This window comes from Epinephelus fuscoguttatus, linkage group LG12 (assembly GCF_011397635.1).
Source record: "Epinephelus fuscoguttatus linkage group LG12, E.fuscoguttatus.final_Chr_v1".
In the NCBI taxonomy this organism is placed as follows: Eukaryota; Metazoa; Chordata; class Actinopteri; order Perciformes; family Serranidae; genus Epinephelus; species Epinephelus fuscoguttatus.
In genome coordinates this window covers 12,729,542-12,754,835 of record NC_064763.1, presented here as the reverse complement: position 1 = coordinate 12,754,835, position 25,294 = coordinate 12,729,542, and the positions used below count along the sequence as shown (strand labels likewise).

Here is a 25,294-nt window from a genome sequence, read left to right as displayed (position 1 = left end):
AGCCCTTCAGGAGCCATCACTTATTAAATGGGAGTCTGGATGGGGTCTGTTATATCGATATGGCTGCAAATTAGATAAGTGTGACATATGTTGCCACTTAAACAACAGGCTGACCCCTCCTCCGCCAAGATCTTTGGGATGTAAAACTGTTTTTATGTGACAGTTATAGACATCTTTAGGACAGCTTTTTCATACTTCCTGGAAGCTGAACAGAAATAAATATGGCTATGGCTGCTAATGAATAACAGGACCAGCCAAACTTTAAGAAGTACTTTGTATTACCACTAAAATCTACAACATTAAAGAAAAAAAGTGGTGTTTACATTGTTTTTTCTGTTACAATATGTTGTATTCAGGGCCTTATGGTGTGATGCGGAAAACACAGAGTCGCAGAATTTGACAATAAAAATGAAATCAACTGTAAAACAAGGAATTCTGTAGAATAGGCTTGGGCTTGGTATGCCAGGGTATCATCCAAAATACAGGCACTCCTCTTTCTAGCACGCGCCATTGGAGGTCAGTCTCCAGTCTCTACTGATAGGGCAGACAGCTGAGCTACAGAAGCCAAAGAGTTGTGACATCATGACAATTTATAGTGTCTGATCCGCGACAAATGATTCTGCAGTAGTACCAGGTATTTATCGTCTCCAGCTTCGATCAGCAGTGATGGAAATACAACACCCGGTTGGACGTGCTAATTTCAGCCCCTTTCCCTGCACGATGCCATAAAATGTTTCCACAAAATATCGTCCGCTCCATCTACACTCGTACATAGTTTAGTCAGTACAGAGTTTAAGAGAGACGAAATGAGTAAGAGAAACAAAAAAAAAGAAGTAGCAACCACATTCTCACTGACCTCCATGCTGCTTTCTGCTGTTTACTGACCTGTTTTCTGGCACATCTGTGACATAAAACTACAAAAAAAAGTGCCCTGTTAATTATTAGTTTGGAGTAGACACTCTGCCTGAAGACAAAATGTGCTGGTATAACACAGAATTTGGAAAAAAAAAAAAAAAGAAAAAAGAAAAAACAGATCATGGATCAGGATCATTAAACGTAATTTAGTTACACCACACTCACATTTTCAGACTGATAAACTAACAACTTCTCATTTCATATACTGACAGTGTTACACTTTAGAGTAACAGACACCATTTTTAGTCACCTATCCAGGTCAGGGTCACTTTCACCACAGGGCATGCAGAGCAGCCCAGACGTCTGTCTCCCCGACAACCTCATCCACCTCCCCCCGTCTCCACGGGTGGTTTCCATGCCAGATGCCCAAACCACCTCGAATGACTCCTGTCTGACACCAGGTCTGCTTCTGTCACCCGCTGATGATGCTAGAGGAACTGAGGGAGACTTTGGCTAAGATAAGATTCATTCAAGATTCTTTGCCTTGAGGGATGCTGGGAGGTTTTCCTGCGGTTCTGCTGTCACGACTGAAAGGTGCATTTAGGACAGAACTTCCCAGGACACAAAGACTATTATGGTTTACTTTAAATTTCACTGAGTCTAAAGCCACACTAGCCAACACTACCAAGTGTGTATTTGTTCATGCAGTATACAGCTCACACGCAGCTCCTGCTCACCGCTTTACGAGATGTCAAATCTGACAGGAATGTGAGTGGTCCAAAATGGAAAGTGTTTATCCATGAATATCCACAGCAAAACGTCAGGACACATGGACAGACAAACGGACAGACTGCACAGATTTCAACAAAATCTTCCAGCCAACCTACCAATAAAACCCAAATGTGTTGGGGGTTCATTTTGGTCGCACAGTCTGCCTGTGATAACACACACACACACACATGCATCAATTTTAATTTGTTTGGAGCTGGCCGCCACAGAGACAGATAATCCAGCACGGTAAGCATGATGTCTTCATTTGGTTTTGATTCAAGTTTTATTATTGAGTTGAGTGTTGAAAGCCATGAAATAATTTCTCACAAGCACAGTTTTGGTACGGCTTTATCACATTCTTGTTTTTAAAAATGTCAGCGGAGAACTTCCAGCAAGGTTTGATACTGTTGTATTTGTAAAGAATTATGGCAAACGAAAAAATCTTATGACATGCAGGAAATTAGGGACGTCTCCAGCAATTCCAGATTGTAATTCAGATTGATTCATTTTAGAGAGTCTGTACAGCCAAAAAAAACGACTTTTTTCGTAAATCGGATCCAAACCACATTTGGAGTTTGTCTGAAATGTTTTTCCAACCAGATTTGTATAAATGTGTCTCAGTTTGGATGCCCTGGCAGCGCAAAACCAGAGTTCAAAGTGTCTCTTGAGTCACTCAAGGTGCAACACGCATGTTGAAAAGCCGCTTTATCAGTGTAGCTACTTAGTTACTGATGTCTATGTTGTTACCACAAGAACTCATGCAGATAGACTGATAATGTCTGGACTTGTAACAGCATGGGCAGTCTGACTCAAAGATCTGATACAAGACACAAATCTGATTTGCCTGCAGTCTGAACGTAGCCTTTCATATTTGACTCTGCATCTCACTTCAACCAGGAACATGCTTGCCAACAGCTAAGCAGAGCCTTTGAATTATTATTAGTAATTCAGAGTCTCCAGTCCAGTTATTTAAGTGCATGTTGGGTTGACACGTCTTTATTCTGATGTTTTAGTTGTAGAAGAAACCCCACGGGGCAGATTCCAAACCCTGAATCTGAGCTGCAGCGGTAGATCACATTACAGCTTTCATCAGACACGTCTTCAAAAGACACAGGCAGTGTCTGCCAGCCACTAAATTACCCCAAAAGTCAACTCTGCACCGAGGCTGCTTAATAAATACTGTCTGTGACATGGACATCACCCTTCAGTGTCAGATTCTTATCAGTGAACAAAGCCTGTTATCATGTCCCACGTCAAGATCCGTGACATTTCTCAACAAAGCCCATGATGAGCCACTGTTCAAACTTTGCTACAACTAAACACTAGACTGGGGAAAAAAATCTCTCGTTATTCCATCTGCATACTGTGGGATCCATATTAAAGACTTTCTCAGTTAGAAAAGGACTCATTTGTTTGATCCTTTCCCAATTCAAATTCAGCTCATCTCCCTTTAGACTGCCAGGCATTTGTCTAAAATTTCTCCCACACGTCTACTTTTTGACTTCTGCTACGTCTACTGGAGAGAGACAAAATAAAAATACAAGTTTCTGATTCTTATTTAAACGATCAGTCTGAAATGTCAGTCGATCTGTCACAAGTTTTATCCTAAGCACAGTGATAACTAGGGCCAGGTATCAAGCCTGTGTACTTAGCACCTGGTATAAACAACCTGTCATGTACTGAAAAAGCTGGCAGCTATCGTGATCTTGTTTACTTGTTTTTTGATGCGACAGATTGAGATTTAAAGGTCCGGTGAGGATTTGGGGGCATTTACTGGCAGACATGGTATATAATATTCGTAACTATGTTTTCATTAGTGTATAATCACATGAAAATAAGAACTGTTGTATTGACTTTGAATGAGCCGATTATATCTACGTACTGAGCCGGTCCTCTTCCACGTAGACCGCCATGTTGTTACCCAGAGCCAGTAAACACTGGCTCTACATAAAGCCATACGCATATTCACAGTAGTTCTCCTACATGCTGTGCACAAGCGAGAAGTTTAAATTTTGCAACCTCACCACTAGATGCCAAGAAACCCTACACAATGGACCCTTAAGGAAAAAAATTGCCAGTTCCAGACTTTTATTTTGTAAAAATTCTTGTATCCTGCTTGTGTTTATACAACAATAGACTACATAAATAATGGACGTAGCAACCATGACATCCGCCACTGGTTTGTGGACTACCATTTTGAAGCCTCTAGTTCAACATTACAGATGTCGCTATCTTGGTTTTTTGGAGCTAGAGGGGACCATATTTGGATAAGGGGTTGGGGCTGTGGAGGAGTGAGGGGTGGATCTGACTCAAAGACTTCAGCGACGCCTTGCAGATGGCCTGTCACTCAAATAGGGTTGCAAGGATATGAGATTTTCACGGTACGATAACAGTCTCATGGTATCACGGTATTACAGAATTATTATTATCAGTCTGAATGAGCCTTAAGGGAACAAAAACAGAGGGGTTATTGTTGGTTGAACAAACGTTTTATTACTATAATTGAAACTTGAAACCATTTTTTTATGGAAGCTTGTGAAAAGACTTGTGTAAGTCTCCCTTTTGAAAATATGTAAAATAAACTTGAGATTTTCTGTAAATATCGTAGATAAGCAAATGTACACGGTATAGTAATTGTCAATTTTCATATCTTAAACTGGTATACCATTGCAACCCTACACTCAAAGCAGCCACGCCCTTAAACATGCTTTTGGAGCCGTCCTCAAGTGGCCATTTGAGGTACTGCACATTTTTATTTTTTAGTATTTGAAGTTGCTGCTTGGTGATAATTGGGGATAGGTATCGAGCCTGTATCCACAACGCTGAGTATGAAAAGCTAAAAGTTGTCATAGTCTTGTTGGCTTAATAGACTGAGATTTACGACAATTTTTTGCTAGTTGTAGTATTTTAATTGGTGAAAGTTTTTGCGTGCTGCTTGTGTTTAAACAACGTTAAGCATTTGTGATCTTTGTCTTCTTAAATGAAAAAATGAGCAAAACTAAAGGTTAATTTTCAGCCTTAACAACAATTTGACAAATAACAGCCCAGAGTCTGTAAAAGGTTTTGGATAAAGCTCGAAAGTGGAATTTGAGTGAAGCATTTTGTCAAGAAAGACTTTTTTAAAGAAAAACATGTATATTCATAAGAGAAAAACATATTGTTTTACTATCTGTGTCAAATTTCACAAATCATATCAGGTATTTGTCGAGAAAAAGGATGCCGGCCCTTGAAATAACCCATCATACACACAGATTTAACCACTGTCTACTTGTGTTTCTTGCTGAAACGATTAGTACATTAATCAGTTAGTTGATTGACAGAAACTTTATGTGCAACAATTTAGATAATCGACTAATCTTTTAAAAATATTTGCTGCTTTCCTTAGTCTTCTGTGATCATGAACTGAATATCTTCAGGCTTTAAACTGTCACTCTGAGCTCTGTAAAACTGTGATGGTGTTTTTCACTATTTTCTAACATTTTATAGACCAGACTTCAGACTAGTGATACTCAACTTATGACCCACATGCCAAATTTGGCAATGATAGGATGATAGGAAATTAAATTGATTCACAACAGGAGCTTTTTGTACTTAAATATAAATAAATAGGTACAAGAGTGCATAAAACAGCGTCACAATAGAGCTTGTTTATCACAGAAAGACAAAAAAAACCTTGAAAAAGGTTTGTGCTAAGCCCCAAATGTCCTCAAATCCTAGAAGCACCCTTGCTACACCTGAAGGAGCTGCTTTTTGTTTATTTACTGGCCCCCAGCCTCCTGTGGTTTTGCATAAGTGGCTCCTGGGCACAGCAAGCTGAGTGTCCTCACTATACACCAACCAACAGAATATGATCTGCAGATAAATCCATAATGAAAATAATCAATATTTGTGGTGTTTTTGTGCTACAGCGATGCAGAGAAACAAACAGACTGCTGATATTTCAGAGAAATTCCTCTGTCCAATCAACAGTTGCTGCTGGTTTTCCTCCACCAGATCATTTTCTGCCTCTCTCGGTTCTCCTGAGGGACACTAAAACAAAGAGAGGAGTCCTCTGGGGAATCTGCCAAACAAATGCCCCGCAACCACCAACTGAACAACAGTAAAAGACAAAAATAATTAGGCCTGCACTATGAATCAGCTGAGGGGGAGAGTCCCACACAAAGCATGAAATGTGAGTAAAATCTGGCCCTCTACCACCGCACTGATCGCTGAGCCTCAGGGGCTGGGATAGCATTTACAGACAGCCCTGACACAGGACTCTGTAATCCTGCTCTGTGCATGATATCATACACACACATCTCCTCTACTCCCTCATACAAAGTGTATTTTAAAAAGACACATAGTGTGGAGGATTTAAACTGAAGGAACCAGGTATTTAAGATTACTAAAACTAAAAATCATCAGCCTATTTGAGACTGAGAGCAGCTCAATCAAACCTATAGCTGCTTGCATAGTTTATAGTAATGAACGGACTAATTAGGGGAAAAAAACACCGCCAGATGCATGCCATATCCACGCCATGGCACAGCCCATTAGCACAAGAGGCAAACACCATGAAAGCCGCTCTGGTTAGCCCCAAGGTCGTCATGAATATTCACATGCACATGTACACGTTGAACACGGAGATGTCTTTTCACCATCAAAGTCGGTCTGGATTTAAACCGACTTCATATTAATTTGACAGCAGATGTGAATGCAAGCTGATGTGACAGGAAACTGACTGGCATGGCGCCAGACACCACAAGCTTCATCATTTCATCTGGAAGGACATTTTTGTTAATAATTGAATATATATTGTCTGATAGTGAATGTACTCTGCAAAGTAAAAACTCTAAGGATCTGTGAAGGTCTCAGCTGCTCCAACAGAAGCTTCAACTTTGGAAAAAAAAACTGATTGTGAAATGTGTAATGTCAGAAAGATAACACTGTTTAGCTAATGTCTGTGGGCTAACATTACTGTCTAAAGGCTGTTGTGCTCACACAGAATAAATTAACTCATCAACTAACTGTATGCCTGTAAAGCAAAGCGCGCACACGTGAGTGCGGTGTACAGAGAGGCAGTTAGAGCTACAGGCTACAATGAAGCTATAAACAGAGTTCAAATGACCTTTTTCCAAACAACTTTTTATGTCAGGGCTTCAGGACACTTGGATCACTACAGACGAGCAGCATGGAGATACTTTGTGGTTTCAATTATGTGTTTTTGGACGTTTGAATCTGGGGCGCCGTAAGCCTCCATTAGGTGGAGTTGTGTTGCTACCCCCTCTCTCCTGGGATCTCCGCAAGTGATGTGAGGACTCTAAAACTTCACCTTAGCCTCCCTCGGCATATGGGTGAGTAGATAATGGCTGAATTTTCATTTTCGAGTGCACTATCCCTTTAATGATTCTGGTTAATCGCCTGACTTTTCCTCTGGTTCCCCCATGACTGCCTCCACAGACTATTTGGTAGCTTATCTGGCTGTCAAAATGTAATCTCAGAAACTACACTTTTAAATTATTTGGGGGTTTTTATGACTTGCAATTAAAAAAAAGCAAATACAAGTCAGCTACTACTTTTCTGCCCGATTGCAACTCCTATACGGCATGCTTTCAGATGCAGCAACTTTTCCCATTTCAGTTACCAATCCTAAAAAAGCAGGTGATCCAGGTGCTTTCATTTCTACACATTTGAGGGAGCGCCAACTGAACCCCACTGTCTCCCGAAACATCAAGTTTATGACAAAGTGCAAGATGCAAACCTGTAACATCAACAATATGGCTGTGAATCTTTATCCAGAAGTTTTGAATGTTGGGGCAGACTTTTAAACTGTATCACTCCAATCCTCAAATCCCTCAGCACAGTAATATTTGTTATTCTTTAAACTGTTTAAGTACAAGGCTGGTAGGGTTAGCTAACTAATTGTGTTCAAAGCTGAATTTAGTCTCTTCACACACTTCTTCGGCTCTGAACTGAAACACTAGAATCTGTCTTAAGTGTGTTTGCTTGAGAACAAAATGAACTCTAAACTTAAAGCAGTTATTTTGTGGGGCTGTCACAATAAATCACTCCAGTCCAACAGTAATATAGCCTCTGTGCTCTATGCTCCTTAAATGTCAAGAGAATTACAGACATTACCTGCTGTATTTACTATTTAGTTACATTCGTCACACCTACCATGATATCACTTCGCAACTTGATCATAGTGACGAGCTGGACGCCACAGGAAACACATTTAGGCCATCTCCAGGTGACACTGACACACACTGGTTGGCAGCAGGACGTAAACCTTTAGAGTGGGGAAATCAGAGGACTTGACATTCCTCAGGACAATGCCGTGGTTTAAGGGGAAGCCTTGAGCAAGACAAGTCGGTGTCATCTGCATTGTTCCAGGAAGAAACATATCTCATATCCATTACAAGAGAACAGACTTAAAGATACAAGAGAAACCTCCAACCAATGACATACTGCTGTGGTCGCATTTCACACACACCTAACCCCCCCAGGATTTAAAGGGGATTCTGTACTTTCCACCAGCAGAGGTGAAAGGAGTTCATTACAGACCTTTTCCACAGACACATGTAGCTCCACAGCCTCCCTGATTAATAATGGGTAACTTAGACAGAGAAGTAAGGTCACATACTATTTCTTTAAGGTATACTATGCAGAATGTTCCTAAAAAATAAACAATGTTTCGACTCATATAAAAGTAATCCCTCTGAATCATAACTTATGATGAGTTCTAAGTCAGTATATTTACATGCACAGTTAAGTGGAGCTACAGTTACAGCTCGACCAGGACATTTAACTGGACTACTGTCCTTGTCCCAGTACACAAGCACAGGAGGGGAATCCATTTATTGATCCAAGCATGTCCGACTCCTCTACGATAGGTGGAGATATGTCCCCTTTCAGCTTGTTAGTATTGGACATTTTTCCTGTTGACCTATTACATCACAGACCAAACAAGTTGGCTACGGTTAGCTAGTAGCTAACTGGTACCATGGTGGACAACTTTACAGCTCTGTACATTTTGTATTGTCCAAAAAGTCACGGCTCTAGATGTAGATTTCTCCATATTGTTACCGGCTTCTTCTTCTGTTTCAAATTTAATGCTATTCACCTTCCAGGTCAAAGCCCGGGGCGGAAACTGTGGAACATGCTCAGAGCGCCTCGGCCAGTTTGGGTCTGATTGACTGTATACATGCAGGTGTCACATTATCTGGGTGTGTTAGTCCGACTTTGAGAAATTAGATTAAGTACAATTTCAGTCGGACTAACATGTTTACATGTATTATTAAAGTCTGGTTTTAGTCAGACTGACCCAATAATTCGATTTTCTCTGATGTCATGTAAACGCACTGACTGTGAGGTGCTTTATTTATCTGCAGAGACTCTGTCCATCCGTCTATTCATGTAGTTTTGCTGTTTGACCTCAATTTATTCAGTCTCCTTCTTTTTTTCTTTTTTTTGTTTTACAGTATCAGAAACAATTCGGCGCCTACTTCTTGTCCATGACTTCTCGTACTACAGCCAAACAGTGCATGAAAACATTTGCCTGGTAAGACCATCGTGATGACGTTAATCTGTAAACTCTGTTATTCGCTAGGCTAATTAATACAATGTAAAATGTCCTAGGCTTGTGCTAATAACATTAGCATCTTATATTTGTTTGGAAAAGGTCTTCAGTATAAGACAGTTGTTTTGTCAGTAAACCTTGTGAGCTGTAATGGAGCTGAATTTTGTAATGTTACCTTTGTTAAATGTTGCTGTTGTCTTGGCTTCATATGAGCAGAGGAAATCTCTGCAAGCCACTAGGCTAATTCATGCAATGTAAAATGCCATAGGCTTGCGCTAATAGTGTTAGCATCTTAAATTTGTTTGGAAAAGGTCTTCAGTATCAGACAGTTGTTTTGTCAGTGAACCTTGCAAGTTGAAATGGAGCTGAATTTTGTAAAGTTACCTTTGTTAAATGTTGCTGTTGTCCCTGGCTTCATATGAGTAAATGGAAAAGTCCAGTAGCTGCTAGGCTAATTTACACAATGTAAAATGCCATGGGCTTGTGCTAAAAACATTAGTGTGTTATATTTGTGGGGAAAATGTGTCCAGATAAAGACAAGTGTTTGTCTGTGAATGATGCGAGTTATAGTGAAGCTGATTTGTGGACTTGTGTTTAAATTGTCTCTATTAAGCCATGTTTAATGTGTGTTTAGTGTGTGTTTATATAAATCCTGCTTTAGAGCCAGCAAAAATCTTTGAGCTGAGAGATGAGCAGGGAGATCTGGGCGCCGGGTAGACGGAAGGAAGTTTACCACAATTCATGTACACATACTACCCACACTGTTATGGTACAAAGCTGGCTGAAAATCAGCGTTGTATCCCTTTAAGAGAGGAATCACTAGTTTCTACATTACTTTTCACAGAATATACAGATGTGTAGCTCACTACATGATCATCAGCTTTTATAAAAGGTAGAAGATAAAAACACCATTACAGCCAAAAATGAGCTGTTCTGAAATCAGATTGGTTTTGTTTAGCATCCGGATTTCTTGTTCCTGCTGGTTTGGACACTCGAGAGGTACAGTCTTCCAGCCTCTTAGAAACGTTTTTGATAGGCTCTCCACGTGGGTGGTATGTTGTGTAGTGCCAGCTTTAAGTGCCAAAGCTTGATCAACATGACATCAACTTAAAGATTCTTATTAATGCTCACAAAGATCAGAGTGGCTGAAAATTAAACAGACTGAGGATGGCAGGATCCATCCCTCCGGCATCATATCACACATGTACTTAAGTTAATCCGAACCTTTATTTGCATATTACTCTTTCCTGTGGGCTGCTGCTCTTTCAGTCAGAACTGTTGACAACAACAAGAGCAAAGTAAATATTCCCAGGCTCTGTCCACTGCACTCAAAAAAGGAAAAACAGGCAAAGGAGGGGGCATGAGAGAGGTGTGTGAGGGGACATGGATGAGGGGGGAGAGGGCTCAGAAAAGGCGGGAAGGAGGCGAAGACCATTGTGGTGTACGATTTCCCTGTAATGTGAGCCCCTGCTTGTTGCCCCCACAGCAGAATGTGCCTTGTCCGATGGATTGGGCGTCAGGTGTGTGCAGCTGCTGCTTAAGCTCTGTTTGCAGACCAAAGAGGGAAAGAAGTGGGAAAAAAGGAGGAAGGAAAGGCTTCTCAATGAAGGCCATACTGGGTGTTTTTTGTCTCTCCCTCTGGCACTGATGGGACTGCTGCCAAGACTTGGATTGTGGCCCAAGAGAGTGCCATGTGTCCCACAGATGGGCCTTCTAAATATGAAGGGACGTCATGTACAGATGGCCAATTTTGCCTGAGCAGAGTTTAGAGACAAATGGCCAAATCTGCTCAAGACTGAAATACTACTAATGAATGTCTTATTTTAAAACAGAGAAAACAGGATTGTCTTACCGCGTACACACCCGTAAATACAAGCATGGTTTCACATATGCACACATATATAGTATATTTGGCCTAACTAATGTTCGAGAAAAGATGTTCATGTAGTGAGGAAACAAACTAAATATGAAAACAGCCTTTAGATGATCCATTTGTCAAATAGATTTCTTCTTTGTTTACAACAACATGCCAGCATTGCAAAATCAAAAGAGATGTGACGGGCGTAATATGTAACACAACAGCGTCAGCCCCGACTGTGACGTAACGTGTTTCAGTGCTTTCTAAACAATGGCATTAACATGGTGATAACAATCATTTCCCGTCTCTGTTATATGGCGGCTAATCTCGTCCTCTGCTCTGAGAGTAAGGAGCTCATGGACCTCATTGACTTTTCATGTCAGCAAGGACAGTTTAACTCTGGTTAACCACTCAGTCATTGAATCTACTCTCACCTTCAACATTTCATCCTGGTGAAACTCACTCACCACCAAACACAAAACTCTCCCTTATAACTAATCAGGCCAGTAAAATAACCAGCTCACCCCAAACACCTCTATCGCCCTGTTTCCACCAAACACTTTTGGTACCTTTGGAGCCAAAAGTAACCCTTCAGACATGGCACGTAGACCCTAGCCTTTCCACTACAAACAGTACTCTTAAATGTGGGCGGGTTGGTGTCACTCACTGCTCTGCACTCCTCTTCTTCTTTGAGTTAGTTGCTAACTGCTAACAGCTACTTTTTAAATCTCCCGTGGTGGGTCACACTAATAACATGTCGTCTCGACCGTGCTGCCCATGATGCTGTCCTGCTGGCCGTCCTGTTTATGCAGACATCAATTCAGCGCTGTTACTACCTCAAATGCTGGCTTAAAGGTGAGACAACTCTGTCCCCCCATTCCTTGATTGTACCTATTATACAGGACGACGAGGCAGCATAACGGTGTGAAACTCCACCAGTGCATACTCTTGTTCAGGGTAAAGGACCCTTTTGTGTCAGATCCAACCCTCGCTCGTCCACAGCTCCAGCCTCTCCACCAAATATGGTCACTTCTGGCTTCGAAAACCAAGACGATCAAGATGCCAAACTTGAGGCTTCAAAATGAGAACCCACAAACCAATGGGTGACGTCACCATACGTCCACTGTTTTATACAGTCTATGGGTGTGCCATATATTTCACAATAATACCACTATGTTTGCACAATGACTAAAAAGAGCAGCGAGACACAAGGCTGAAACTCTGAAAGTTTGTATTAGTGGTTTGACATTAAAGAAACAGAGCAGAGGTACCATCTCATTACATATGCTGACATCTCATTACTAAATTGATCACGAGATGAGACACATCAGATCTGTCCAATTCAGCTGAGGTGACGATGACTGATTGATCACATCATATGCTCACAGTGTGGTAATTAATCAGCTGCATGCTTTCAGTGTGTGTGTTGTTAATTCAAACTGCTGCATGGTTCCTGAATGCACCCTACAACGTTCTCTGTCAGGAATAGGTGTTAGGCTGTTTATGATCCTGCGCTGGCCAATTCAGATTCCACATGGTGCTGCTGAGTGGCAAAACTCCAAATGCACAGCCTGGAGCCAGTGGTGGAAAGTAACTGAGTACATTTACTAAAGTATAATTCTGAGGTACTTCACTTGAGGAATTCAGTTTGATGTTTCTTTATACTTTTCACTCCCCTGCATTTATTCAGCAGCTCAAATGACTTAATACTAAAAAGAAACAGATTCTACAACCCTACAATGAGCACATAAAATACAATGCCGTTTTATACATGAAATGAATTAAACTGACAGCATATAAAATTGGTAAAATATGCATTACCTACCTATATTTTTAAGTTTATACTTACTTTTTGTACTTTTTATGATAATACTTTAGTTACCCATCCCAGGTTACTCACCCCAAAGACATGCAGTTTTGCGTCTGCGCTGTTAATGCATAAGTGTTTTAAATAGTAACATTTAAGTGAAAATGCAATAAGTACTTTCAAATTGAGGCATTGGTACTTTTAATAAAGTAAAAGATCTGGGGGCAGTTGCACAAAGCACCTTAAGTTTGCTCCTTAAGTATGACACCTAAGGCTGACATGAATACGTTGGCAATAACTAACTGTAAAGACACCGTTGCCTAAAACCGCAGAGCAATCATTAACTGTAAAGGGGCAGGAGGATAGTCGAGTGATCCAACCCCAGATGGTCACAATCATAAACATCATTTCTGATAAAATTGAAAGAGCAAAATCAGTTGCTCATCATCAAATGTGTCCATCGGGTTCTTCCGGTCGTGGAACACTCGTCTCAGGATGACTTAATTTTTCTCATTTATCTCCATAAACTCAACCATGTTGTGGTTTAGATGGAGTCAGATGTACTTTATGTTTTTGTCCTTTAGTTCTTAAGGTTTTTTGTGCAACGGTTTAACAAATTTTAAACAATTAAATAATATAAGACCAAGGAGAAGACTTGAGGATGCTTCACAACCGATTTCTTTCGAGGAAACTCCGACTTTAGGGCAAAATCTTAACTCAGGATGCTTTGTGCAACCGGCTCTTCAATACTTCTTCCATCACTACCTGGTGCCCATCGAACACTTGAGTCCTGTGTCTAAAATCGTGTCTTGTTGTATTTAAAATCTGGGTAAATCCACTCAAACACTGTGGGAGAGGTTCTCATTTCTAATATTCATTCATCTTCTAACCGCTTCATCCTCTTGAGGGTCGTGGGGGGGCTGGAGCCTATCCCAGCTGACATCGGGCGAGAGGCAGGGTACACCCTGGACAGGTCGCCAGACTATCGCAGGGCTGACACATAGAGACAAACAACCATTCACGCTCACATTCACACCTACGGACAATTTAGAGTTATCAATTAGCCTAGTCCCCAATCTGCATGTCTTTGGACTGTGGGAGGAAGCCGGAGTGCCCGGAGAGAACCCACGCTGACACGGGGAGAACATGCAAACTCCGCACAGAAGGGCTCCCACGCCCGGGACTGAACCTCATTTCTAATATCTCTATCAAAATCAGGTTTAAGAGTCAATTTAGGACATCTGGACAGACTAGCTGTCCATTTTACATGCTTCAAAATGTCTAGTACGGATATTATAGTCTAATGATATAATATGATGATATTATGGACTATCCAACCAGGGCACGTCTACAGTCATGATACTGCTTTTACAATACTGTATACAAACAATCAATCCAGTGCAAGCAGAGCAGCCAAATCCAATATTTAGGGTTCAAAGGGGCTTTTAAAAAACAACCCTCTCAGCACTCTCCCAGTGCAACGAGAAAAAAACTGTGATGTGAACCCCTGCAGCACTTTTAAAAATAAATACAGAAAAAGTGTGGTGCTGGAGACATTGTTCATGTTGGTGATAAAAGTTTAGCACTCTGGCACGACTCCATGACGAGTTCTTCACCACTTGAGTGTACACGATGTTCCTCCGTCTCAGGAGTAATTTCCTACATTCCTCTTCTTGATTGAATTTGGTTAAAACAACCAACTCCAGCTCCCTAAAACAGGTCCCGTCTTCTCCAGGGCGGATTGTTCACTGTATAGATTTTTCACTCTGCTGAATGATGTGCTTTGAATAACACTCCAGTGAAGGATGTTCAGGGCAGTTCTTCAGCACAAGAGACATAGTCAATATGGGAGAAATTCCCTCCCAGAAGGCCAAGGATCAAACTACAGAGACAGCTGTTGGATAAAAAAATCCCTCTCGAACATCAGCCATCCACTGACTGCAGAGATACACTGCACATGCAAAGACCAGATCATTGAAACACTTCAATTCAGGCTTAAGGAAGGATGTCAGCTCTGCTCCTGCCAGCTAAACAGCTACAGCTTTGATTTTCTACAACATGTCTTGGATCTTCAGAGCGTGCACAGGCTTTTAACCAAAGACTGACACAACAAACACCAAACAACTGTGCTTTTAAGAGCAAGGTAAATGCAACTAGTTTTTGCCAGTTTGAGTCAATTTGCTGCAGCTCAGATGCACAATTAGCAGATTTAAGGAGATAAGATTCAACACTGTCGCAGAAATCAATGTCCTGTTTGAATAAGGGGCAGGAAAAATTATTGATTCATTTAAGTATCATCACTTGTCTTTATACATCTTTTAAATACGCTTTTAATTGAATTGATATAATTCAAAAGCAAAGGTGGAGAGAAGTTGCTGTTTTTATGGTGGTAATCCACAAGCAACAAGATGACATATCTATTTTAAGAAAAACAAAGATGTAGCATGGAAGTTGACAATAGCAGACCATCCAAGGACCTTCAGCTGCTTGAGAAGCAACTTGAATTCAGCCAGCCCAGCACAAACTCTCTGTTGGACCAGCTAAATTTCTGTTGCTGCTGTTGCACAGATTAAACCCAGCCAGCTGAGAACCCTGATATTGTCCCAGTGCTGGGGTTTGTGCTGGCTGAATTCAAGCTGCTACTGAGCCCGCTATCCTCCCGGCAGTCTACAACTGGCGGGGAGGACAGAGGGACAGCGGGGTGCACAAGCTAGCTTGCTAATTCTTGTCTGTTTTGTAGGGCTGCTCCTTAACATTTGGAGAATGAAATTGTCAGTAAGAGACCCCTCAGTTTTTTTCTCCCAACCTTATTGAGAAAATTCAATTCATTAGATCTACATAAAGGACACAAGAGGAAGACGTGGCTTCACTTGTTAATAAAATTTAGAGGTAAATAACGTTAATGTAAACCAGGTTATTTTCTGTAGCTACAAATTACAGATGTCCCCTGAATATCTCACATGCAGACTGTCTGTAGACGTTAGTTGACCAGTGTTTACTGAGCATCTCATATGCAGGCTACTGCCATCTGTACTGATAGGCTATTGTTTTGTCCAGCGTTTGCACATTACAACCTGTTACAACAATGGCTTCTGTTTCAAAATCAAAGATCACTCACAGAAGAACGTAGCACTAGCAGAGTGCTAAATATTTTTTTTTTTAATTTCTGAACAACTCTCTGTCAAAATCAGCAAAGGGGGGCACACAGAAACAGCTGTTGAGGCATGTCATGTCAGCGTCACTGAGCGTTACCCCCACATGGGGTAAACATGTGCAAAAAGAGTACATTTATTCCAACCACAACAGACAATCAGATTAAGTGTTTACCTGGTTATTAGGCACTAATATTCCTCTATGGAACTATGGATTATCAAAGGTTTACACCAACCTCTCAACCGCAATTAAAGTTCCTTAAGATCAGGTTAGTCTCTTCTGATTCAGGTGGTTACATGAGGCATTTTTATTCTGATTGTGCTTTTATTCTGATCACAAGTGGAATATCAGGATCATATCAATATCATGTAAACACACCTCCTGGCTTACCTACATTAACTGTCCTTACTATTTTAACAGTCTAAAGCCAACATGGGACAAAGGATGTAAACCCTGGTCTCTAGTTTTTTGATCCATTTCTGTCCTGTCAGTGCAGCAGACACACACTCACAAGTGCTAATAATTAGTGAAAGTAAAGAAAAGAGTTAATTCAGTGGGAGGCGCAGTATTTGATTCTGCACCATGCTGACATACGTGTTAGTCGAATTAGCTTACATATGCTTAATGTTGAGGCGAGGCACCATTATAATGCCACAGGGATCAAACAGTGCACTCTCTTTAATGAAAACAATGAGCCAATACATTAGATTATATGGCTGTCATGCCTGGCTATCACTCAGGCAAATGCACTAATCCCACATGAACAACTGCAGCCAACAGCTGCACACTTCCTGCTACATCCAGACGAGCCCCGCAGCAGTGTGAAGGCATTCTCAGGCGCTCAGCCACAGAGACGGATGAAGATGAGGTCAGGGAGACCAGCCAGTATTTACACGAGGAGATTGACTCGCTGGGATAGCTTATGACTCATTTCTAGATACTTCACTACTTTTATTGCTACAAAAACACTTGTTCTTATCCGGCCTAGTGAATGATTAATGATACCTCAACACTGACAGCTAGATGAGAACTCCTCCTATATGCAATACATATATAAATATAATCTGATCAAAGTATCTGACCAAATGTCCATAATTCAGTTTGGGCTAATCTATGCAAACAACTTGATTTACAGCACAGTTTCAGCTCTGCAAATTAATTTTCATATTGAAATATATGTAGTTTCTTCTTAATGCAGTCTGACCTTGTGGTCAAAAATAATTAGAATATCTCAATTATATGATTGGCACTTTAAATAATTCAAATAATTCAATTAAACTAAATGCATCATTCTTGAAGTCTATGTAAACCACAATGAATAATGACCTGAAATACATCCCAAAACATTTATGTTGAAGAGCACCACACAGTTAAAGCATACTGTATAAAAATAAATTGGACAGTTAATATAATTTTTTGAGCTGCCCCCTAATAGCTGACCAAATGTTAGTCGACCAGAAAGGTCATTAGTCAGCAAGAGGTCATTGGTTGCTTTGTCGCAGCAAATTAAAAACTTGAAGCTCTATTAGGAACTGTGCCTTGTCAAAATAAATCAAAACCTATATGACTGGACCATGTGTGACTTTAATTTGAAAGGACAGACACAGGAAGTGTCCACGCTCAGCAGTCAGACAGGAGTCAGGTTAATTTCCAGGGCTGGTACCTGTGGTTATTCCACAGGCTAGTTAATAACATGTCGGGCAGGAAATCCAAAGTGTGGGATCATTTTGAGAAGGTGAAGGACGAACCCAAGGTGATATGTAAACTCATCTTCATTGGTCGACTACAAACATGACGTATCATCTGAAACATGGAAGTAGCTACATGCCCATTAGCCCACAGCGTCATTAACAGGCGGCTCGCTCAGTGTGTGACGTGCACTTGTAGATAAAATATAGGCCTATATTAATGAAGGTTCATTAGTACGCTTTTGTATTTCTCTGTGATGTAGCACAGTGTTAACAATGTTACTGATACTATTCTTTCTCACACCTTCGACTCAAACCACCAAAATATATCATTTACTCATTACATTAATATCATAAACATGCAGGAGACTAGTCTTCTGATGGACCTAAATGACGACTATTGGTCAACTAGGAAAATTCTTAATCAGAGGCAGCCGTAGTATCAATATAGAACTTCAGAACCATGCACTCACAGAGGAAGCATTGAGAAAACAAAACGAAAAGCAGTGCCAAACAGCAGAGCTAGCTATTGCCGTAAAGGGTTACGCACACAAACATCACTGCACTATTCTCCCCATTACACGTCAGCGTACTATCAGAATGATGTTATTTTAAGGTAAAGTTGCACAATGTTACTGTAAAATATAAAAGGAGCCCAGGCTTACATCTTCAAATTGCTTGTTTTATTTAACAAACCGTGCAGAGATTTTCAACTGGTGATGAAATAAATCAGACAAGCAAGAAATTCTCACATTTCAGAGGTTGAAACAAGATGTGGTTTCACTTCTTTGCTTGAAAAATGACTTCAGTTGCAATCATTCATTTACTGTCAACCAACTAATAAATTACTGACTGATGATTTCTGCAGTAATTAACAACATATTACTTCATTAACAATTAACAACCTCCAGGTCGCTTAATATCAGAGTTACAGCCCTTTGACTGTGTATCGATTCTATCAACAAGGACATTCTGAAAGGCAAAGAAATTCCCACAGCGAAGTCCCCAAACACGACTTCACTTAGAATCAGAAAGCTCTCCATCAAGAGGGAAGTGAGTTGTCTCTTTGAGGCTTCACTGAACAAAAAGTGCTGGTTCATGATATCCCCTGGCTCTAAAAAAGCGTGGTCATCCATTAAGGAAAAGCTGCTGAAATATCTTCACATGAGAGAAACAATGCTTTGTTTCTGGGGGACACCACCGCTATTTAAAACTGTGTCAGTCCACACACCATTAAAATGTCAACCTACCCCCATATCATCTCATAACCAGTATATACATCAGTCACCGCCTGACGTAGCTGGCTTTATGAATCAGACAAAGGGAATTACTACCTCATGGTTGTATGCCTCTGCGCACCAGTTACAGTTTACATCCATGTTTGTGACAACATGAATGCTTCACACACACTTCCCCCCGACAGCACAAAAGATCTATACAATCAGCACAGTTTCAAGATTAGAGTCACCAATTCAGTATCTGACCAAATGTCTCCCCTTCTGTTCCTGAGATGTGATGTTGAGTAATGGCCAGGAAAGTGTTTAATGCAGAACATTATGATGTCATAGTGAAGCTGACCTTTGACCTTTTGGGTATAAAATATCATCACTTCATCATTTTATCCTATTTGATATTTGTGTGAAATTTTGTTCTGATTAGCTTATGAATTCTTGAGTTTTGGCCAAAAATATGTTTTGTGAGGTCACAGTGACCTTGTCCTTCGACCACAAAATTCTAACCAATTTATCATTAAATCCTAGCAGATATTTGTGCCACATCTGAGTTAATGTCTTTAAAGCATTCTTGAGATATCATGTTTACAAGAATGAGACAGACACAAGGTCACAGTGACCCTGATCTTCGACCACCAAATTCTCTTTGCCAAATTTGAGGAAAGTCCCTCAAGCCGTTTTTGAGATTTCGTGTTCTTGAGAATGTGATAGAGAGAGTTGATGTGACCTTGACCTTTGACCACCAAATTCCAATCAGTTCATCATAAAGTCCAAGTGGATGTTTGTGTCAAATTTGAGGAAATTCTTTCAAGGCGTTCTTGAGATATCGTGTTCATGAGAATGAACAAGAATGACACATGAGGTCACAGTGACCTTGACCTTTGACCTAAGACCACTTACATCTATTAAGTTCATTGTTGAGTCCAAGTGGACGTTTGTGCCAAATTTGAGGAAATTCTTTCAAGGCGTTCTTGAGATATCGTGTTCATGAGAATGAACAAGAATGACACATGAGGTCACAGTGACCTTGACCTTTGACCTAAGACCACTTACATCTATTAAGTTCATTGTTGAGTCCAAGTGGACGTTTGTGCCAAATTTGAGTTAATGCCTTCAATGTGTTCTTGAGACATCACGTTCACGAAAATGAGACAGACAAGGTCACAGTGACCTTGAGCTTTGACCACCAAAATCTAAGAACTTCACTATTGAGTCCAAGTTGACAGTTGTTCTGAATTCTTAAAAAGAAATTCTGCAAGACATTCTTGAAATACTGCTTTCACGAGAATGGGACAAAGGACGGATGGACCACCTGTGAACAAAATGCCTCCTGCTGGTGCGACCCAAACTAACCACGTGTCTGTGTGTCTCTCGATGCTTTCTTGACTTAACTCTCTCTCAGCCCCAAGCCCTTGTATTCCGACTGAATATGCAAATCTTTAATAATGCGTCACCAAAATATAGTTTTATTTTTAAAAAAGGTTCAATAATTTCCTAAAACAGCTGGTCACTGTGGTTTTCAACAAACAGGAGTAGGACTATTTTCAGCTGTGGATTAATACACATCTGATGACCTATAACAGCAGCAGGATGCTGGCCTTGTTTCATGGTAATAAAGAAACTTGTCACCCAGTACAATAGTGTGGCTCACTGTGTTTTTAATAGTTTGTGGATAATGATGGAGCTCTATGGTACAAAGGAAGATTCTGTATCAGGCTTCACACAGACAATACTTGTTAGTGGAACCAATTTGATGCTGATTTGGAGCGTTTAATGGGATTAACTGACAATAGGGACAATCTAGAATATCACCAACATTTAAAGGCAATTAGGTCATAAGCTCTAACTTCTCCCATGTGCCAATTGAGAACTCTGGGTGTAAACCAGGACTCTGATCCAGCCCAAAAAGGATCAGGCCCAACCTTACATGAACCCCAGCCTGACCCATGGCAGTTTTGAGCCCGAGCCCGATTACAAACCCCAATTTCTACTTAAGAAAAAAAAATGTGCGCATGAGAACTGCCAGTTAAAAAAAAGCACCCAAGTAACTTGGCAAACCCAACCCAATTCAAGACTGGGGGAACAACGAGAAATTACAGTCCCCCCTGGCCAAGCCTAAACCCTGCGGGTTGGGCAGAGAATCAGAGCTCAAGTTAGAATTCCTTCAAAGTTCATTTTTCAGGAGGTTTTCATTTGAAACAGTAAAAACACTAAATAAAGCAGTTTCACATAAAAAAATCTGTGTTCTTCAACAATGCTCGTCACAGAGTGGCTAGTAACTACAACGGTCAATTTTCATAGTGGCCAAACAGTGGATTTCAACTGCTGGGTCCGTCACATGATGCCCTGCGGCCAAAAAATACTTTTTCCCATTGACATATATGGCGAAAGAGATGTTTATGAATTAGCTGATTAATTTTTTTGAGTGTCACAAAATGACTCATTCCTTCTGATAACATTTGGAAAGTCTAGAAAAGCCACACGACTCAATAACTTTATCCTCATTCAAGGTAACGAAGCACTTAACCAGAGTAGCCGTAAGAATTTAGTGCGCTTGCTCTATGGGCAGCACAGTGTGGAAGCAAATCACTCGTCCCTCTTGGATTAGCCCAAGTATCACTGCCCATATCACCTATTGCTGGTGTGGCAGTAGACATAATGTTCTAGAGTACCTCTGGATGAGTACTTGTACTTAGAACAGGCTGTTCTCATAAGGAACGCAACTAAATTCATACACATCCCACATATTTTGACAGTGTTCAATCACGTGACCAATGCGCTTATGAACAAGGAAGCAGTCTCGAGTCTCATAAGATGCAGGTTGGGGTGGTAGATAGGTCAGAAAAACTTGAACCGTCCCCCTAGACTGTCCCCTGGAGACGCATGGATGTAACCGCGTAAGGTTCAAGTCATTTTAAGGTACTTCCTCACCATGTTTCTTTTCCTAAACCTAACCTCCATAACTTTACATTAATTACATAACTTTATGTTAAGGACATAACATTATTCGTGGGGCACCAATTCATAAGATATGATATGAACCATTCTATGAGGATACACTGCAGTTAAAGACATCAAATCCTACTTACGTGTCATTACAAATGTATCTGTATCGTTCTTGTATCAGACTGTGATTCATGCATCTGAATGCATTTTTAATTGCAAAGGACATTTTACACAACAAAAACCTCAAATGCACTGCAGGATAAAGCCTTGTTAGATTACAGAGCATGGATGAAGTAAGCACATGTCTACTTTCTGTTCTGTAAATGTCTGCTGCTGCTCTGATTTACTGCACAACCACACTGCTCAGACCACTTGGCCATTCCTGTAACACAACATGCCCATCATACTGATGAACACTGGGCTGTGGGATCAATACGGAGGTTGGTGTACTCTACATCAGCTAAGCAACATGTTAGAGTTTCTTGTCATAGTCAGGATGGGTTTATTTCCATGCAGGAGAGATGCTTTTAGCCACAAATTGTATTCGTTTAAGTGCCCTTCAAGGCCCATTAGGGAGGAGGTCAGTTTTGACAGAGCCTGGTTTGGAAGCTCTTCAGATGGCCGAGGTCTCTATCACCAACCAACAATCCTAATCCAAAAACAGACAGCTTTACTTTGTCTCCAGAGGAGGTAGAGGGGAGATGAGGATTAAATAGCGGTAAACCAATTAAGACAGGGCTGATGGGTAGAAAAACAGGGATTTAGGAGAAGAAGAGGTTTAAGGTCAGGACAGAGTGAGTGTTGTCCTGTTGTGAGATGCTACATGGAGACGGAGGAAGGTTTATGTTTTGTTGTCCGTAGGTAATCCATCAGCGAACATAAAGTCTGCCTTAAAGAGTTTGCTTCCATACTCATTACCACTAGATGGCACAAAATAGTGTTCGCGAATGAGGACAACAGGTCTGAGTTAAGCAGAATGAAGTATAAGGTGCAGGAAACCCAAAATGTGATGTCCTCATGTGAGTCCAGAACTGAGTACATTTTACTACCTGTTTATTTATCACAAGTAATATCGTTATCATGATATTCAATTATGTTATCAGATATTTTCCTCATACCCTGCAGCCCTAAATTGGATTTTGGGACTCCACGTGTGTCTAGGGGCGTGCCATATCATTTCGTTCACGATAATACTAGAATAATTTTTAATCTGATATGAAAAATTCATATTGTGGTACTTGCGCTATTTTGACTTGTTAACATATTGATGTCATACTGTTACCCACGGCAACAACAAGCATGGCTGAAAACAAAATTATTACCGACTACGGGGTGGTTCCAAAAAACAGAGCAGCTTCAGTAGTGTGGAATAAACCGTGGCGTCCTGAATGTTTTATGAACAGCCCTGGACTTCTCAGACTGTTTTAGTGACTTACCGCTCAGAGGGAACTCATTCAGCGGCTCCTCTGGCAGCAGCACAGCGTCTCTCCCTCTCCTCTGTCTGATTTTGTCCTAAACCTTTGGTAATGTTAACCTACATGAAAAAACTGCATACATGTGAATGTGTGATAGTTGTGGGATCATAAGAGCCTGTCACAGGTTACAGCGTGATGATTAGAGAAGAAATGGCAGAGCATAAAGGTCCAGGTGAAAAAAAAAACAACTCAATCATTTAGGATTTTACTAAAAGAAGGAAATCATCTGTTGATTTACATATATAGATCCAAGGGGCCATTTTTTGTATTTCGGAGCTGTTTAAATGTGTAATTTGTGGTAGATTTTATTAATATTGTGACAGAATCTGAATCTCACTCTGAGTTACTGTTGTTGTTCACAAACTAAAGACATGAGAGATCGTTTTTGTTTTGTTTTTGTGATACCTTTTTAGGACCATATCACCCACCCCTACTTGGCATCGATATGCTTCCATACTCATTACCACTAGATGGCACAAAAAAAAGGTCCACGAACGAGGACAACAGGTCTAAGTTAAGAAGAATAAAGTATAAGGTGCAGGAAACCCAAAATGTGATGTCCTCATATGAGGACGCAGTGTGCACGTATGAGTTTGAACTGAGTAATATCGTTATGATGATGTTCAACAATGGTATTGCATAGTTTCCTCATACCCTGCAGCCCTAAATTGGATTTTGGGACCAAAAAAGACATTTGAGAATGTATCCTTGGACTCAAGGAAACTAGGATGCACATTTTTCACCTTGGTCCTGCGGTCTGTGGTTTTTCAGATGTTCACAGCAGTCTTGTTAAACCTTTAATAACTTACACAGACTCTGTGACACAAGCTTTTAAAAAAAAACACCGTCACATGCAGATATAAGCTCACACATAGCGTCCAGCTCCGTGTTGGTGGGTCAACTGACTCGGTAATTACGCGGTAATTGATTACACCTTGAAATATTTAACAACTCGAGTGGAAACAAACGAAAATAAGGGATAAAAACAAAAAGTGTCAAATTCAACATGCGTCTATTCAACTGTATGTAAATAAGCCTTCAAAATTACTGCCGAAGCGAAAAGCAGCTGATACACTTGTATAATTATCCAAAAAGCACATTATCAATGAGAAACTGTGCGTCTGGTAAGTTAACCAAGAGAAAACCTTTGGAAATGTCACATTTGGTGGGAGCATCCAAGACAAGCCACACGCTGCGGTCCCATTCAAACTCAACGGGTCTCCTCCTTCACTAAAAACTTATTTAAAATATCGTGTTTTAGTAAACTCACCGCTCCAGCTGAGGAGGCACATGTGGAGGAACAGCGGGAGAAACGTTGTTTGCAGGAGAGCCATGTTCTGCTGCTTTCCGTATCCAGTCCGAAATACTCTCTCAAGTGGTGCGTCGACGAGAAGTTGCAGGCAGCAGACCCGGAGGAGACTGAGGAGAGGAGGAGGCAGGAGGGAGGAGGGAGGAGAGGAGGGGGGAGGAGAGGAGGGGGGAGGGAGCTCAATTAGAGTCTCAGTCTGGCGGGGTCCTCCTATTGTGAGGGCTTTATGTGTGTGGTAGAAGCAGCTTATCGGTGTTTTCTTCTGCTACAAACTCCTAATTCACACACAGATTTCTTCTGGGGCACAAAGTCCTCAAGGTCACGATAAGGAGCGCTGCTTTATCACCCCTACACACCTTTGAGCCTGCATCACAGGGCCTGTTGGCTGAATTCACTTTAACTGGGACACTTATTCTGCATTTCCATGGTGGCTGACGGTGATAAATCCATTTACGCTTGAGCCTGAAATTTAATTTTTAAGTAGCGCACTGAATTTTGGGAAATGTGCTTATTTGCTCTTTAGATGAGATTGAAACCACTGTCATGATGTATCTGCAGCCAGCAGGCAGTTAGCATAGCTTAGCATTGGTGGAGAAACATTTAGATTCTTTGTAAAGGTACCAGAGGTCAAAGTCATTTTCA

The 25,294-nt window shown here is 40.8% G+C and overlaps 1 protein-coding gene across 2 annotated transcripts in view; it reads right to left on the bottom strand.

The window, feature by feature from the left end:
* The window catches only part of mcama (melanoma cell adhesion molecule a), an 84,735-nt gene extending 59,698 nt beyond the window's left edge, over positions 1 to 25,037 (bottom strand). For both annotated transcript variants that reach the window (XM_049593062.1, XM_049593063.1), the window contains exons 1-2: positions 25,009 to 25,037; positions 24,614 to 24,762 (exon numbers count right to left, since the gene is read on the bottom strand). In XM_049593062.1, coding sequence (XP_049449019.1) covers positions 24,614 to 24,762; positions 25,009 to 25,022 — 163 coding nt within the window. In that variant the 5' untranslated portion in view covers positions 25,023 to 25,037. The remainder of the gene's footprint in view (positions 1 to 24,613; positions 24,763 to 25,008) is intronic.
* Positions 25,038 to 25,294: the final 257 nt, after the last annotated feature.